The following is a 17003-nucleotide window of genomic DNA, read 5'->3' on the forward strand; positions in this document are numbered from 1 at the left end:
TCCGGTCAAGGGCACGTGCCTGGGTTGTGGGCTCCATCCCCAATAGAGTGTGTGCAGGAGGCAGCCAATCAATGATTCTTTTTCATCATTGATGTTTCTATCTCTCTCCCTCTCCCCTTCCTCTCCGAAATCAATAAAAATGTATTATATATTAAACACACACAAACCATTGCATCATATGCCTATAGCAAAGACGGCAATTAATAATTATTTATTAACTGAATGGATGACGTCAGAAATGTCCAGGGATCTAATTCAAGCTCAGATATCAAATGTGGTCATGAACTAGATACAGTGGTTCTCAACCTTCCTAATGCCGCGACCCTTTAATACAGTTCCTCATGTTGTGGTGACCCCCAATTTCATTGTTACAAATTGAACATAATTGAAGCATAGTGATTAATCACAAAAACAATATGTAATTATATACGTGTTTTCCGATGGTCTTAGGCGACCCCCAGGTTGAGAACCTCTGATTACTAGAAGCTGTCTAAAGCTAAAGCTCATCTAAACCAAACACCTCATTAGGCTCATTCCAACCAATTTACAACTCAAGCTATCTCTCTTATGCGTCCTTCAATATTCTCTACAAAAGTGGTTCTTTTTCATTTTCAGTATTTCACTAATTTTAAGGAATCTGATAACATAACTTTTATGTTAATGGTTAGCCAGAAATTAAATTTGATGCTGGAAAGGTAACAGTTTAAGTTAGAGGTACCTAGCAAATACTGATCAATTGTCCTGAGACTATCAAAGGAGAGAAAAAAAAAATCCTGTTTTTTGTTTGTTTTGTTGTGTTTTGGTGGGGCCGATTATTATTTTTAAATAAGTAAATGACTACATCTTTGGCAGAGGATCCTTCTAGCTTTCAGAAAAGTTCCTTCAAAGTTCAATTTGCATAAAATAACCTGGGGATCTTGTTATGCAGATTTGATTGGGCAGGTCTGTGATGGTCCTGAGACTGCAGTTTTGACCGCTCCCAAGTGATGCCGCTGGCTTTACACCGTGCTTTGCGTTGCCAAACAGAGCAATTCTCAACCGCCGTAAGTCACCTAATTCTCGCTTTCAACTTTAAAATGTGGTCCAAATGTGCTTGTTTTGCAAGAGAAAAATTCCCAGAAAACATCTGGCCTGCTAATTTTCTTCACCTTCGAACGGGGGAAAAAAACGCCATTCAGATTTACATCGCCAGCCTCCACACTTGGCGACCTTAAACAGGCTCTGGGACCAAGGAGCCCGTCTATGACCCAGCGCTACGTCTCCTCCGTGTCGCTGCGCGTTGCGGCTCCGGGTCTGCAGAAAACGCCGACCGCGACCGCGGGAGCCCGGGGGTTGCCCGGCGACCCCAGCCGCTGACGCCACTCATTTCCAGGAACCCAGGGCCCACCCTCCCTCCCCCCCGCGCGCGACCGCCGATTGGCCGGGAGGGCGCCGGGCGTGACGCAAGGCCCCGCCCTCCCGTCCGTCCGGCTCCGCCCCGCGGGGTGGCCTGGCGGTTTGGTCTGGAGCAGCTGAAACCGGTTTGAGCGCAGCCGCTTTCTGCAGCCGGGCGACGCCGCGGGCCACCTTGGGGAGCGCTGGCGAGGCGCGGACGCCCGGAGCCCGGCAGCTCGGCCCGCGGCACTCGCTCTCGGGCGCGGCGGCGGGGACCCGCGGACGCGGACCCGGCAGGTGAGACGGGCAGCCGGGTGGGCCGGGAGCTCGGTGCGGGGGCCTGGGCGGCCACTCACGTGGCAGCCGAGCTGTCAGGGCGGCCCGGCCCGGGGGACACGGCGGGGCGGGGGGGGTGCCGGGACCGGCGGCGGGTCCGAGGGATGGGCTGGGTCCCCCCAAGCCCGGGCCGGGCACTGCCTGCCGGGGGAAACACCGGCCTGGACGTTCCCTTGGGTCAGTCGGTGGGTAGCATCTTTATTCGACTTTTATTGTTTGCTGCCACGTTTCCGCTGGGCTGGCTGGCTAGCGCTTAGTTCCTCTCGGGGAAAACACTGTGAAGTGTTTTCGATCTACCGGCATGCAGAGAGCATAGGACCCCCGGAGTACACGGAGGACCGAGTTCCGGAGCGAGGCCACGCAAATGCAGCGGAGGACCCGCACCCACCGCGGGTCCCGGCGCCCAGCCCCGCGCCACGCTCTTCATCGACCCCTGAGTCGCGGTGTTTTGACAACCGCTTCTTTTCTGCCATTGCCCTCAGCACGAGGTCCAGGCCATGCTTGGATAATCCAGTTACTCCAAGAATCCCAAGCGCCTTGCTTTCCCAGGAAAAGGTTCCAGGAATAGACAGACTGCGGTGCCCTCGACATCGTTTGCCCGATGAGCTCGGGGAGAAAGCCTCCCTCCACGGGGTGCCTCGCCAGCCCCCCTGCCCCCCGCGGCCCTGGTCCAGGGGAGGTCTGCCCTCAAGTCGGCCCTGATTTGTAGAGAATTCTGTCACCTTGAGGCAGCTGTGGAGTCCGATGTGGCACCGGCAGAGGGGAGCTGATGGCCTCAGGCAGGATGTTTGGACCTGAGGATGTTTTGTGTTGCTGTTTTTTCTTCCTTTTTTTTTTTTTTTTTTTTTTTTTTATGATGTCTTCTTTATCCTCGTCTTTCACCGTCCCCCTTTTTCTCCCCGGCTCCTGCCCGCTACTCCTCCCCTGCATGTTTCTCCATCTTGCTACATTTCTGACAGTTGTGACTTAGCTAAAAAGTAAATACCGGCTATCAGTACTTTTTCCAAACTCCTAATGTGCTGGCTACAGGTCACGCAGTATAAACAGGTAGAACGGCACACGGTCCTACCTGTTTTTGGTTTGGAGAGGCCCTGGCCAGGTGGCTCCGTTGGTCACACGTGCTAAGGTTGCGGGTTTGATGCCCCAGTCAGGACACATTCAGAGAAGCAACCAAGAAAGGCATAGATAAGTGCGGCAACAAACTGATGTTTGTTTGTTTCTCTCTCTAAAAAACTTTTTTTAAAATTAATTTTAAAAAGAACTAGGGCGAGCCAGTATTCTAGACAAAATAAGACTTAGGAAAGTTGGACTTAAAGAAATAATGACCACGAAATAAATCTCACAGTGGCAAAGTGAGTAAAACTTTATGTACAAAAAGTAGGTTGATGAATCAAATCTTGGTGTTTAACTTAACCAAGAAAAATATATGAAGTATATATGAAAAGGAAAACGTTTCGAAAGACTTTACTGCGTTGTTTAGAAAGTGATTAAGGCATTAACTTGGCTTAATGAAATCCAGAAATCCTTTCTTAATAAAAATTTCTTCATATCTGCATACATTTTACTAAAACATTGGCTCAAAGTATACGGTGGTCAGAGTAGTGGGATCATAATGGTCCTCCACCAAACAAAGAAATTAACTCGGGAAAATGTAGGCATTTCCTGTAGTCCTTTCTTACAGCCAGTTATGATCCTCAAAGCTGTTGGTGTCTAGGAAAGAGCAAAGAGAATCGGAAACAGCTTTTTCTTTGGAAAAAAATTGGGGGAAAGGAAAACAGTGAGAGATGTTCTTTTTGGCGAGAGAAACATGTTTTAGCTAAAAAGTATCTTTAACTTAGCTCTAAGTTAAAATGTTCTTATACCTTGGTTTGCTTAAATCTCCTTTTTGTCCCCTAAGCTGGTAAACTAGTAAGGTCACATATTGGAATAGTTTCTTTGACTAAAAGAAGAGAGTAAAATTTATTTTGCTAGCTAGTGTAAACTCAAATATTTTAAAATGTAAGTTGCAATGTCATATTTTGCTAGTTGCTTGAGTCTTTAAAAAATATTAAAGTAGTGTTAAATGCTACTCAAAATCTCAGATAAGAATGCTGTTTAATATTTATCTAAAAGAACGAAATGGAGGTTATATTAAAAAACCAAAAACCTTTGTCAGGAAGCAATCTATAAAAGAGTGATAGGTGAGTTGATTAAATGATATATAAAATTACATATACAGTCAGCTCATGTATGTAGCATTTTTCATCTTATTTTATGTATATTTGGAAGACCTCCCCTGTTCAAGGTTTTTTGTTTCTTTTTGTTTTGTTTTTAACGAAGAGGAAGTGTTATTGGGTGTGTAAATTTCGTGTTTTCACCACAGAACAGTATTTTACTTAGTCACCACTGTTTTTGTGATAGCTGGTGCTTGGGTGCTTCAATCCTGCACCAGAATTTTGGCTTCTGTCCACGATCAAGTAAACTGCTGTAGCAGCAGCTCTCCCAGCTTTTATTGGTATGGTATTAAACTGGGGGATATGGGGTGGAAATTAAACAAAATTATACTACTTTTGGCAATATAAGTGGAAGATGATGCTTTGTTGACATTTGGGGAAGTTTTGTGGGGTTATCTTTGTGCATTTTTAGCTTTGTATAGTACTGCAGCTTTGTATTTACTGCAGCTGTGTCCAGCCAAGTTATTATAGCCGCTCTTACAACCTTAAGAATAAGAAACTCAAGTTTAATGACCAGTTGATTTCCCTTTTATTAAATTAAATTTAGATAATTTTCTCATTTAATGCAGTAGAAATTTAGAGATAATATTTTTATCAGTTGTTAAATTTAATGCATGGGAATAATTACATCTGATTTCCCTAAAATTGGTTAAAATAGTATTCACCTATTAGTTGATCAATTTTGAATAACTATGTACTGTAATTATGTGGACAAGACTCTCCTTAGTTGAGAACTGTGGTAGTAAACACTGGGTGAAAGTGTTATTGGTTGAGATTGAGGTTGGGTATTCAGCAATTTTGCTGGATAATGGAGCTTTTGCTATGTCTCAAAATTAATTCAGAAACATAAAATTTAAGCTCTTATGCTAGCCTTAAGGTTTCTTTTTGATATAAATTTAAATGGAAGATTGCAGTGCTTCAATAAGCCATTTTATTAATTAGAAAAGGAAATATTTATACTCAGTGTTATATACTCAGGTTCATATCAGATGTCATGTTAAAAGAGAACTTTTTAATATATATATATGTTTTTTAATATATTTTCTTGATTTCAAAGAGGAAAGGAGAGGAAGAGAAAGATAGTAACATCAATGATGAGAGAACCATTGATTGGCTGCCTCCTGCACGCCCCCTACTGGGGATTGAGCCCACACCCTAGCATTTGCTCTTGATCCAAATTGAAGCAGGGGCCCTTCAGTCCGCAGGCTGGTACTCTATCCACTGAGCCAAACCGGCTAGGGCAAAAGAGAACTATTAAAATTTTTGGATAATAATAGGCTATTTGGAGTGGTTAACAATCAAGGTATTTTTAGATTGAGGATATTTTTCAGTAGTGTTAGAACTGGATGTATGTGCTTTAAATAGATCATGTTTACTCTTAGAAAATACCAGTAGATTAGTGTCCTGGTCCCCGGCACATGCAGGAGGCAACCAGTTGATTGTGTTTCTCTCACATCAATGTTTCTCTCTGTCTTTCCCTCTCTCTCCCACTCTCTCTCTCAAAAAAAAAAATTGCTGGAAATATCCTCAGGTGAAGATTAACAACAACAACAAAAAGGAAGTAGATTAGATATCTTAGAAACTATTTTGAGGAAGGACAGATTTTTCTCCAGTGCAGAGTCTTGGGTTTTCTAACTGAAGTGGTCAAGCTGCTAAATAGGGAAGTCTTTATCCAAGTATAACATGAAGCCACATTGACTGATGGTCCTGTTTATATATATTCAACATTTACATTTTCTGATTGATGTAAATGGGATGATATATAGTTTATAGCTAACACTGAGCCTGGACTCTTTAAAAAAATTTTTTTGAAAATTTATTTATTGATTTTTTTTAAGAGAGAGAGATGCATTTGTTATTCCACTTATTTATATAGCATTCATTGGTTGATTCTTATATGTGTCCTGACTGGAGATCGAACCTGCAACCCTGGTGCTTTAGGACATTGCTCCAACAAACTTAAGCCATACAGCCAGGGTGAGCCTCCACTCTTGATCCCCTTAGGTGCCCCCTGTGGATACAAATTAGAGATCAGGTTTCTCAATCTCAGCCCTGTTGATATTTGGAGTTGGACAGTTATGTGTGGAGAGCTGTTCTGTGTGCATTCTATGGTGTTTAGCAGCTCTCCTGGCCTCTACCCACTAGATGCCAGGAACATCTCCCCGGATTGATTGTGGCAACCATAAATGTCTCTCGACCTTTGGAGGGCAAAATTGCCTCCAAGTGAGAACAGACTGATAGTTGCCAGGTGAGAGTGGAATTGGGTGATGAAAAAAGTGAAGGGATTAAGAAGTACAGATTGGTAGTCACAAAACAGTCACAAGGGCAGCATAGGGGAATGTAGTCAATAATATTGTGTTAACTATATATGGTGACAGGCAGGTACTAGATTTATCAATCAGGGGGATTACTTCATAAGTTATATTAATGTCTAACCTCTAGACTGTGCACCTGAAATGAATATAATACTGAATGTTGGCTATAATTGAAAAATTTAAAAACAAGCTGTATATTCACTTCATAAAAATTTTTTTAAAAATGCCTCCAGTAAGAATCACTACTATAAATCTATCTGCCTTGTCTTAGAAGTGTAGTAGCAGTATTTATTAAATGACCATTGCAGAGTAGTGCTTGTGTTCACAGGGAGCCAAGGGAGAACAAAGGGGAAATAGAAGAATGAATCACTATGAAAGGTTCTTTAGGACTTAGGTATATGCCCTGATTGGGAATCGAACCTGCAATCTTGTGGTGTGTGGGACAACACTCCAACCAACTGAGCCACCCGGCCAAGGCATGTTCTTTCTATATTTAAATTCTATAACCTTGAGAATTGACATTATATATTTAAAAAGAAACCTATTTCCTATCGTCCCTCAGGTACTTAAATTAGAGGATGGTAAACAGATTGATTTGGCTGGGGGAAATAGCAAAGAAGTGAAAATTCAGAGAGAAAAAATGTGGATAAGCGATTAAAGACATCAAAGGCTTAGGGGTTTAGATTTCTGTAAATAATCAAAGTGATTCCAAGAATATGGAGATTTAGAAGCCAAAATACTGGTAGGAGAATTAGGGTTATGAATGAAGTTCAAGCTTTAGAAAGAAAGGCATATATATATATATTATATATATATAATCAAATACAGGGTTTGGTAATAAATTGCAAAGTTGATACTCTAAATTTAAGTCTGCAGAACTGGACTTGATGGTCCTAAGGATAATAAAGAGAAAATCTGAAGAGTGACTTGTAGCAGAAGGTGTTTGGTTGTTTGTCATTAGCTACAAGAAGCACATTCTCAAACTTGTTGCAGAACATGACTAGTTTGTTTCAGTGGGTGATATTTTGTTTTTTGGTTGTTTTCCTGTTACTGAAGTTAAAATCTTTCTGTTAAGGTACAAATCTTCTCTTGAGCCTCTATTTTTCTCTATCGTTTTTTTCCTTTCACCATAACATGGGCCTGTGCAGGAAAGATAGGTTGAGTTTAGAACAGCTGCTTATCAGAAGAGAAAGTATGTGACAAGAGAATCTGCATCCTTTAAAAAAAAGGGGGGGGGGGAGTGGGGAGGGAAAGGTCACATTTGTTTTGCAATTTTTATGGTCCATATATTCTTATGGAACAGGTCTGTAACATTAAGTCCCTAAAACTTGCTAGGTACTTCCTAAGTAATTCAGTCTCTATATAAGGTCTGTGAAGTCTTTTGCTCACAAGTTAAGATTCTTTTTTTTTTTTTTTTTTGCCATCTTAAAAATATTTATATTGAAGATTATAACGCATGTATACTAACAAAATAGAAAAACATAATCAACTTTAAATGGTATACCTTAACAAAATTTTTTTTAGCTTAAATGGCCAAAACATTCCTTTATATTCACATCATAAATTTTATTGGACCAAGAAGCTGACAAGTTTGTTCAAAAGTGATAATGGATAGCATTTTTGTTTTTGTATAGCTGTCTAGAGCTAATATTTTCATATACTATAAATGACATCTTCTCTTTTTCTTCCTAGCACAACATCCTCAAATAAATCCATCAGAATGACACCTTCTCAGGTTACCTTTGAAATAAGAGGAACTCTGTTTCCAGGTATTGTAAATGAGCATTTTTCTTATCTGGTTTATCTTAAATATGGAGGTGTTATTAGATGAAAATATCCTTATGGCTTGTCTTATACCAGAAATATGCTTGGAGCATAGTAAACTCAGGGAAAAACAAACAAAAAAACTAATATTTTCCAAGAAAGCTGTGATTTTATTTAATTTTGCATATGACAAAGATAATTGGGCTATGATTTTTAAATAGCATAAAAATAAGGGAAGTTTTGCTAGTGCAAGAAATTAGAAAAACACTTGGTTAAGATAACTTTGTTCCCAATTTATAAATTTTTTTTTTTAGCTTTATTGTGTTGTGTTTTTTTTTTGCTGTCTACTTAAGCAGTGTGAAATAATTTTTATGTAAGATAGCATGTCAAAACAGTATCGTCCTGGGTTATATACCTCCTTGTTTAATATACTCTGGCTATACTAGGCAGTTCCTCAAATCTGTTGCATTTCTTTTCTAGAACCATTGGGATTTTCTCAAATTATTTCCTCTAGATCTGTGTTCTACCCCACTTAACTTTCTTTACTGTAATCTCCCATACTTTCAACTAGATTAAGGTCCCTATTTATCCTTTAAAAAAGAAAAATCAGGGAAGGTATAATAACCTAAGTTTATTATAAGAAATATGTTTACTTTAAAGGATATAAGTATTTCAAATATTTTGACATGAAATCTTTGTACTCAATCACCCTGTGCTTTACGCATGTATTTAGAACTCTGAAAACTCCTGAATGATTCTCATACCTATAATTTTAGTTAGGTTTTATAGCCCAAGCTTACAAAATGCTCATTCAGGTGGCTAAACCAACTGTAATTCTAGTTTTTCCAGAGTAGTGCCTAAAGCTAGAAACCGAGCTACTATCAGAATGTGAAGGAATTTGTCTTGACCTTTATCATTTGGGTTCAGTTCATTATATTTTTCTTTATGAATTTTAATTATATTAATTCAGAAAGTGTTGATATAAGTCAAAGACTTCCGTGTGTTTATATCCAGGAAGGTGGTAGACTTTTTAAAAAATATATTTTTTTAATGATTTCAGAGAGAAAGGGAAAGGGAGAGAGAGAGAGATACATCAGTGATGAGAGAATCATTGATCAGCTGCCTCCTGCATGCCCCCTACTGGGGACCGAACCCGAAATCTGGGCATGTGCCTTGACCAGGATTCAAACTGTGACCTCCTGGTTCATAGGTCAATGCACAACCACTGAGCCACACCCGCCTTGCAGAAGGTTTAGACTTTTGCTAAATAAATGAAATTTAGCAAATATAGATAACTATATGTTGGTTTGTCTATTGATGAGAAGTGTTCTGATGACAGTCATTATTTTTATAAGGTGTACTAGATTTTTCAATTTTTTTTTTAGGATATTTATTGTTGCTACATTGCTTCTGTCCCACTGATAATTTTCTTGATCTTTAACTTGCTAATAGCTACTGTTTGAATTTCAGGAAATATAAATTATTATTTCTTTAGAATACTTGTATGCATTTAGCGATTGCCCCTTTAAATTGGAAGCTCCCTAGAGGGCAGGAACTATGGTTTGATTAGTCAGTCATCTTGGTGCTTTTTATTGGCTCAATAAATATTTGAACAAATGAAGGCAAGCTCATTCCTCCACATCCCTCTTTTTCTCTGGTTTTGGGTATGTAAAGGTGGGTCAAGTTAATAATGCAGATGCTTGTGTAATACCTGGATCTAAACCCACGTTTCCAGTGGGGTCCTCCATCTTTGCCAAAGGGTACTCTGCATCCGGTCAAACTCATACCACTGACTGAGCTTTAAAACTAAAAGTGGGCCCTTTTCTATTTCTGCCACCGTAACTGGTGTTCTGTTTCTTTAGGAGAAGTTTTTGCTATATGTGGAAGCTGTGATGCTTTGGGAAACTGGAATCCTCAAAATGCTGTGGCTCTCCTTCCAGAGAATGAGACAGATGAAAGGTAAGCATCGAATGTCAGGTTACAGAATAATTGCAATGTTAAGATTATAAATTGGGGGCTAAGATGGCTTGGTATGTTTTTCTTCTTTTAATTTTAATTTTTATCAAAGTTATCACATGTATGTAGATGATAAAGAGTGAAATAGCTTTACAAAGTTTGCTGTGAGGAAAAAGTTCATGTTCCTCAATTTCTACCTCTCAGATAACCATTTTCAACTCTTAGTTGGTTTTTCTGGTACCACCACATCTTACCTAATAATAGACAAACATGTAAATTGACCATCCCTTCGCTACACTCACCAGCCAATCAGGAGAGTAAGCAAATTCACCCAACAAAGATGGTGGTTAATTTGCATACATAGGCATGACACAGCGGAGCGAGACGGAAGGCTCTGGCTGGAGCAGCGAAGGCCTGGGTCCTGGGTGCCAGAGGAAAACCGGTGCCGGCAGCCAGGGGAAGGGAAGGCCTATTGCATGAATCTCTTCGTGCAACGGGCCTCTAGTTTCTAAATAATAGACTTATATTGCTATTTCTTTTCTTTTTTTAACTTTTAGGCAGTATCTTTTGGTTTCTCAGTACATATTCTTGATAAAAGATTTAATTTTTGCTCTAAAGTAACTTTTTTTCAGATGTGTATAGTATTAACTAAAAGTAACAGAATGGAGCACATACTTGTTTAGATAGTTAAGCTAAGGTAATGAAATGAGTTCGCTATGAACATTAAATACAGCACTAAACTTAGCATGGGTATATTGGTGCACTGGGCTGGGAAAGGTAGATCTGGGTGTCGGTTTCAGTTCTGCAGTTAACTGGTCTTGGGCACATCTAATATCTCTAGACCTTGGTTACCTCATTTACACAGTAAAGGGCTTAGGATAGAATCAGTGAATGTCAACAAAGGTGGTGCTTCTCTACTTGGGAATATCTGGAAATGTTATGGGTTGTATGTGTGTGTGTGTGGGGGGGGAGGTGGTAAGGAGGGATGAGATTCTAAATAGTATATAAATATATGCTATACCCCTAGGGAGAAATACTAAATTTGGTGATTATGAAGCTCAAATTCTGTTTTCCTATGGAGCAGCACTACTAAAAGTGTGGCCTGTGGACCAGTGCTAGACAAAAACCTTTTTTTTTTTTTTTTTTTAAATCAGTGCACGATGTGAGAAATATACACATTGAGAACAAGCATTTGGAAATGTTCATGGCAGTTTGACATGCTAGGGCATCCATGCATGTCACCATGGACACACCTTGTTGAATGGGTACTGTTGCAGGACAGATTGGGTAAAACAAACGAGCAAACAAAAACTGGTCCTTTGAAGCAGATGGCTTGAGAAGCACCGATGGCAAAGCAAAGGAAAATAAAACAATACCCTAATGTAAGCAAAGAAAAAGAAAAACATAAAAAATACATAGAACATCCTTGTCACTATTTGTCATTAGTGTGCACATTTTCTCAGCCACAAGTAAAGTTGGAATCACAGAGGAAAGGGATGTTGAGTCCTTTCAAGTGGCTTTTTTCCCCTTGACTTTTCGGATCAGCCAGTTCTATGAAGTGAAACTTGTGTTTTTCTGAACTGTTCCTAAAATACCCCTCTGCTCAGAACTTTTGAGCTTCCCTGTCACCTATCTTAAGTCCATTTCATCCAGCCTCATCAAAGTGATGTGAATAACATGAGGCAACACCTAACAACTTCACTTGAGACCAGCCATTTTTCACATTGTTGGCATACACTGAAATATATTGATTCATATATGGCAGATAAACAGAGCTTCACAAGCAGAAAGGAAGTAGATAATACAAAATTATACAAGAAGATAATAGAGAATAGGTGGCCTTCGCATCAAAGTGTTCTGTACCCCTTTTTCACAGTCTCTTAAGCCTCTTCATACCTACAGACTTGTGGTGACAAGAGCTTTGTTGGGTTTTTTTTCTACTTAGTTAATTTGAAGGTCTTGGTATTGTTTCCTAACAATGCAGAAAATATGACTCACTTTGGTTTTACTTGCTCTCCTTATAGATTTTGGGGAAGGATTTGAGGGCAATTCAAAATCATGCAGGTGCACTAAACCTTCTCACTTGCCTGGTTTATTTTTAATTTCATTAGGTTATGTTCATTCTTGCCCTCACTGAGCAGTGCCATTTCATTTTTAACTTTGCTACATTTGCTTGGAGAACTAGAGTGAAAAAGACTAATTGCTTTGCTTTCCATCTCTTTTCTTTATTTAGTGGTTGTTAACCAGAGGTACACATTAAAATAACTTCTGAGGGCTTTTAAATTATACACCTGCCTAATCGTGACCAGTGTGGCTTAGTTGGTTGGCTATCGTCCTGTGCACCAAAAGATTGCCAGATTGATTCCTGCTTAGGGCACATGTCTGGGTCTTGAGCTCTATCCCTGGTAGGGGGCATGCAGGAGGTAGCCTATCGATGTTTTACTCTCACATCTTCCTCTCTCTCTAAAAATCAATAAACTGTTCTTTAAAAAGATTATATATATATTCCTAGACCTTTTTCCTGGATTGAGAAATAGTGCATTAGAGAAGGGCCCCAGTTTGTTTTTCAGAGCTTCCCACCAGTTATAGTGTGCACATCTGGGGCTAGTTTTATACACTCTAGCTTACTGTTTTATGGATGAAATAGTACTGGGAATTTGCTGCCACCCCCCCACCCCCCCACCCCCCCACCCCTGTTATTTTTTTTTTTTTTTGGTAGCAGAGATGGGAAATAAACTTCACCTTATAGTTGGTAGCGTTTGCTTGGAGTCCTGTGTTGAAAATGATTCTGAGCCTATCAGGGAAAAGTAATAGGGGTACATATGCCAAGCATTTGCTCTCCTTGCTTTAGAGCCGTGATTCTCAACCAGTCATATATCCAGTGCCCTATGAAATTTTATCAAATTCCATATGATCAGGCTCTGCCCCAGACCTATGAAAGCAGAGTCTCCCAGGAAAAAGTCAGGGTATGTGTATTTTTTAACTACCATATTTTTCTTATAGCTGAAGCTAAGACTATGGGTGACAGCTGGCTGTGGATATTTCTTAGGAACTACAATTGAGTCAGAGTGAGGATACTGCCTAAAGCCTGTCTTGGCAGCCAGGTGGGAAGCAGTGCTAGCCATCTGGTGTCATGGAAGAACATTTGGAACTGCCGTTTATTCACTGAACTGTTCAGGTGGAATTAATGTTTGGGTAATGGTCTATGACAGTGGCTCTCAAACATAAGTGTTTGTCATCAGAGTTACCAGTTAAATGATAGATTGTATTCCCCCCCCCCCCCCCAGACTTTCTAATTTAACAGGTTTAGGGGTGGCCTGAGAATTTGCATTTTCTTTATTTTTTCTTTTTTTTTCTTTTTTTAGAATTTGCATTTCTAATAAGCTCCTAGGTCAGTGATGGTGAACCTTTTGAGCTCGGTGTGTCAGCATTTTGAAAAACCCTAACTTAACTCTAGTGCCGTGTCACATAAAGAAATTTTTTGATATTTACAACCATAGTAAAACAAAGACATATTTTTGATATTTGTTTTATACTAGAGGCCCGGTGCACAAAAATTTGTGCACTGGGGGGGGGGGGTGGGGGGGGAGAGAATCCCTCAGCCAGGCCTGTGCCCTCTCACAGTCTGGGACCCCTCGGGGGATGACCATCTGCTGGCTGAGGCCTGCTCCCCAGGGGATTGGGCCTAAGCTGGCAATCAGACATTCCTCTGGCAGCCTGGCAGCCATCGGGGGATGTCCACTTGCCAGTGGGGAGCAGACCTAAGCTGCAGTCGGACATCCTTAGCGCTGCTGAGGAGGCAGGAGAGGCTCCCACCACCACCGCTATGCTGGCAGCCTTCAGCCTGGCTTGTGGCTGAGCAGAGCTCCCCCATGTGGGAGCTCACTGACCACCAGAGGGCAGCTCCTGCATTGAGCGTCTGCCCCCTGGTGGTCAGTGTGTGTCATAGTGACCAGTCATTCCCAGTCTTTCTGCTGTTAGGGTCAGTTTGCATATTACCCTTTTACTATATAGGATAGAGACCTGGTACACGGGTGGAGGCTGGCTGGTTTGCCCTGAAGGGTGCCCCGGATCAGGGTGGGGTCCCGCTTGGGTGCCTGGTCAGCCTGGATGAGGGGCTGATGGCTGTTTTTGGGCTGCCCGCACCCGCTTCAGGGTGGGGGTCCCCACTGGGGTGCCTGGCCAGCCTTGATGAGGGGCTAATGGCTGTTTTCAGGCTTCCTGCTCCTGCTTCAGGGTGGGCGTCCCCGCTGGGGTATCTGGCCAGCCTGGATGAGGGGCTGAGGGCTGTTTTCAGGCTGCCCGCAGCCCCTTCAGGTTGGGCGTCCCCACTGGGGTGCCTGGCCAGCCTGGATGCGGGGCTGAGGGCTGTTTTCAGGCAGGCCAAGCCTGCAACTGAAGCTCCCAGTCTCTCCTTTTTTCTTTTTTTTTTTTTATTCTGGGATTTATTTACCTCCTGTAATTGAAACTTTGTTGCAGCTCCAGCTCCGAGGCTGGCTGGCTGAAAGCAGGTTTCTGGGGTTTGTTTAGCTTCTATAATTGAAACATAGTTGCATTTCGGAGCTGTTGCTTTCAGGCTCAGAGCTGGGCTGCGGCAGGCAGGCGGGGAACCTTGGCTTCCTCCATCGCAGGAGCAACCAAACCTCATGTTCGCTTCAGCTGTGTGGCTGCTGGCCGCCACCTTGGTAGGCAGTTAATTTGCATATCACCCTGATTAGCCAATGGGAAGCGTAGCGGAGGTATGGTTAATTACCATGTTTGTTAATTATTAGATAGGACTAGAGGCCTGGTACACAAAAAATCTGTGCACTGGCGGGGGAGGGTTGTGTCCCTCAGCCCCACTTGTGCCCTCTCGCAGTCTGGGACCCCTCAGGAGATAACAACCTGCTGGCTTAGGCCTGCTCCCGGGTGGCAGAGGGCGGGCCCAATCCCTAGGTGCCTGCCCTGCAGCTCCTGGTCAGGCTCAGAGCAGGGCCGATTGGGGAGTTGGGGTGCTGCCCCCTGTCATACACAGAGCAGGGCGGATCAGGAGGTTGCGATGCCACCCCCAGTCACGCTCAGGGTAGGGCCTATTGGGGGGTTGGAGCGCCTCCCCCTGTCACACTCAAGGCAGGGTCGATGGGGAGGTTGCGGCGCCACCCCCTGTCATGCACAGAGCAGGGCGTATCAGGGGGTTGTGGTGCCACTCCTGTCACATACAGAGCCGGCTGATCAGGGTGTTGGGGCGCTGCCCCCTGTCATGCACAGAGAAGGGCCCATCAGGGGGGTTGGGGCTCCGTACCCTGTCACATACAGAGCAGGGCCGATCAGGGGGTTGGGGAGCTGGGGCGCCGCCCCCTGTCATGCACAGAGCAGGGTGGATCGGGAGGTTGTGATGCCACCCTCAGTCACGCTCAGGGTAGTGCCGATTGGGGGGTTGGGGCACCGCCCCTGTCACACTCAAGGCAGGGTCGATGGGAGGTTGGGGAGCTCCCCCCTATCAGGCACAGAGCAGGGCCGATCAGGGGGTTGTGGCCCCACCCCCTGTCACACACAGAGCCACAGGGCCATCGGGGTTTGGGTGCTGCCCCTGTCACGCTGATCCCGGTGCCGGGAGGCCTTGCGGCTCCGCTGATCCCGGTGCTGGGAGGTATATTACCCTTTTACTATATAGGATAGAGGCCTGGTGCACGGGTCGGGGCCGGCTGGTTTGCCCTGAATGGTGTCCTGGATCAGGGTGGGGGTCCCCACTGGGGTGCCTGGCTAGCCTGGGTGAGGGGATGAGGGCCGTTTTCAGGCTGGCTGGTGACTGAAGCTCCCAACCTCTCCTTTTTTCCTTTTTTTTTTATTCTTGGATTTATTTACTTCTATGGCTTTCACTGGAGCTGAGTGCTGGCTTTAGCTCAGACCTCGGCTGCTGAAAGCAGGTTTCTGGACTTTGTTTACCTTCTGTATTTGAAACTTTGTTGTGACTCCAGCTCTGAGATGCCGGCTGACTGAAAGCAGGTTTCTGGGGTTTTGTTTAGCTTCTATATTTGTAACAATGTTTCTTAGAGAGCAGCTTAGAGCCCAGCAGGCAGGCGGGGAACCTTGGCTTCCTCCATCACTGGAGCAAGCAAGCCTCCCTGTTCGCGTCAGTTGCCCCTCTGCCGGCCGCCATCTTGGTTGGCAGTTAATTTGCATATCACCCTGATTAACCAATGGGAAGGGTAATGAAGTTACGGCTAATTACCATGTTTCTCTTTTATTAGATAGGATATTTAAATGCCATTTAACAAAGAAAAAATCAACCGCCAAAACCGGTTTGGCTCAGTGGATAGAGCGTCGGCCTGCGGACTGAGAGGTCCCAGGTTCGATTCCGGTCAAGGGCATGTACCTGGGTTGCAGGCATATCCCCAGTAGGAGATGTGCAGGAGGCAGCTGATCGATGATTCTCTCTCATCGATGTTTCCAACTCTCTATCTCTCTCCCTTCCTCTCTGTAAAAAATCAATAAAATATATTTTAAAAAAAGAAAAAAAAAAGAAAAAGAAAAAATCAACCAAAAAAATGAGTTCACGTGTCATAGGTTCGCCATCAGTGTCCTAGGTGATACTGACCATCCTTGGAGCCACACTTTGGATACCGGTGGTCTGTGGTTTGAAGCTAATAACCACTTCTAATCATGCATTGTAGTGAATTTTAGAATAGCATAGTTCAAAGGAGGACATTGGGTTGAAACAAGTAAGATACAAATACTGATTGCTTGGCTAGGAGAATAGCCAGAGTCTGGGCAGGACAGTTAGAACAAGGGACAATTGGGAACATGAGTTGCTGGCCTTGGCCCCAAAGCCTCTTAGCAGCTATGTAACATCTCTAGCTCGGAAAGCCTGACTCTAGTTTCCACCTCTGCACTACTTGCTTTTTCTGTTTAATACTTCTCCTGGCTCTTTGTATGGCTGGTTTCTTCCCATCATTTAGGTCTCAGCTAAGACAGTTCTTCCTCATTGAGACCTCCCATCCAAAAGCCTCTTCCAGCACTTCCTGTCATATCAGGAAGTTCAAATAGCTCTTACAGTGTATGTTGC

At 42.9% G+C, this 17003-nt stretch overlaps 1 protein-coding gene across 1 annotated transcript in view; it reads left to right on the plus strand.

Annotated features, from left to right (window-relative positions):
- The first annotated feature begins 1487 nt into the window (after nucleotides 1-1487).
- Nucleotides 1488-17003, plus strand: part of GPCPD1 (glycerophosphocholine phosphodiesterase 1) — a 61617-nt gene continuing 46101 nt past the window's right edge. The window contains exons 1-3 of the mRNA XM_081096802.1: nucleotides 1488-1671; nucleotides 7931-8007; nucleotides 9865-9961. Coding sequence (XP_080952928.1) covers nucleotides 7959-8007; nucleotides 9865-9961 — 146 coding nt within the window. The 5' untranslated portion in view covers nucleotides 1488-1671; nucleotides 7931-7958. The remainder of the gene's footprint in view (nucleotides 1672-7930; nucleotides 8008-9864; nucleotides 9962-17003) is intronic.

The sequence above is a fragment of the Myotis nattereri genome (genome assembly GCF_964212035.1).
Source record: "Myotis nattereri genome assembly, chromosome: 8".
Classification (NCBI taxonomy): Eukaryota; Metazoa; Chordata; class Mammalia; order Chiroptera; family Vespertilionidae; genus Myotis; species Myotis nattereri.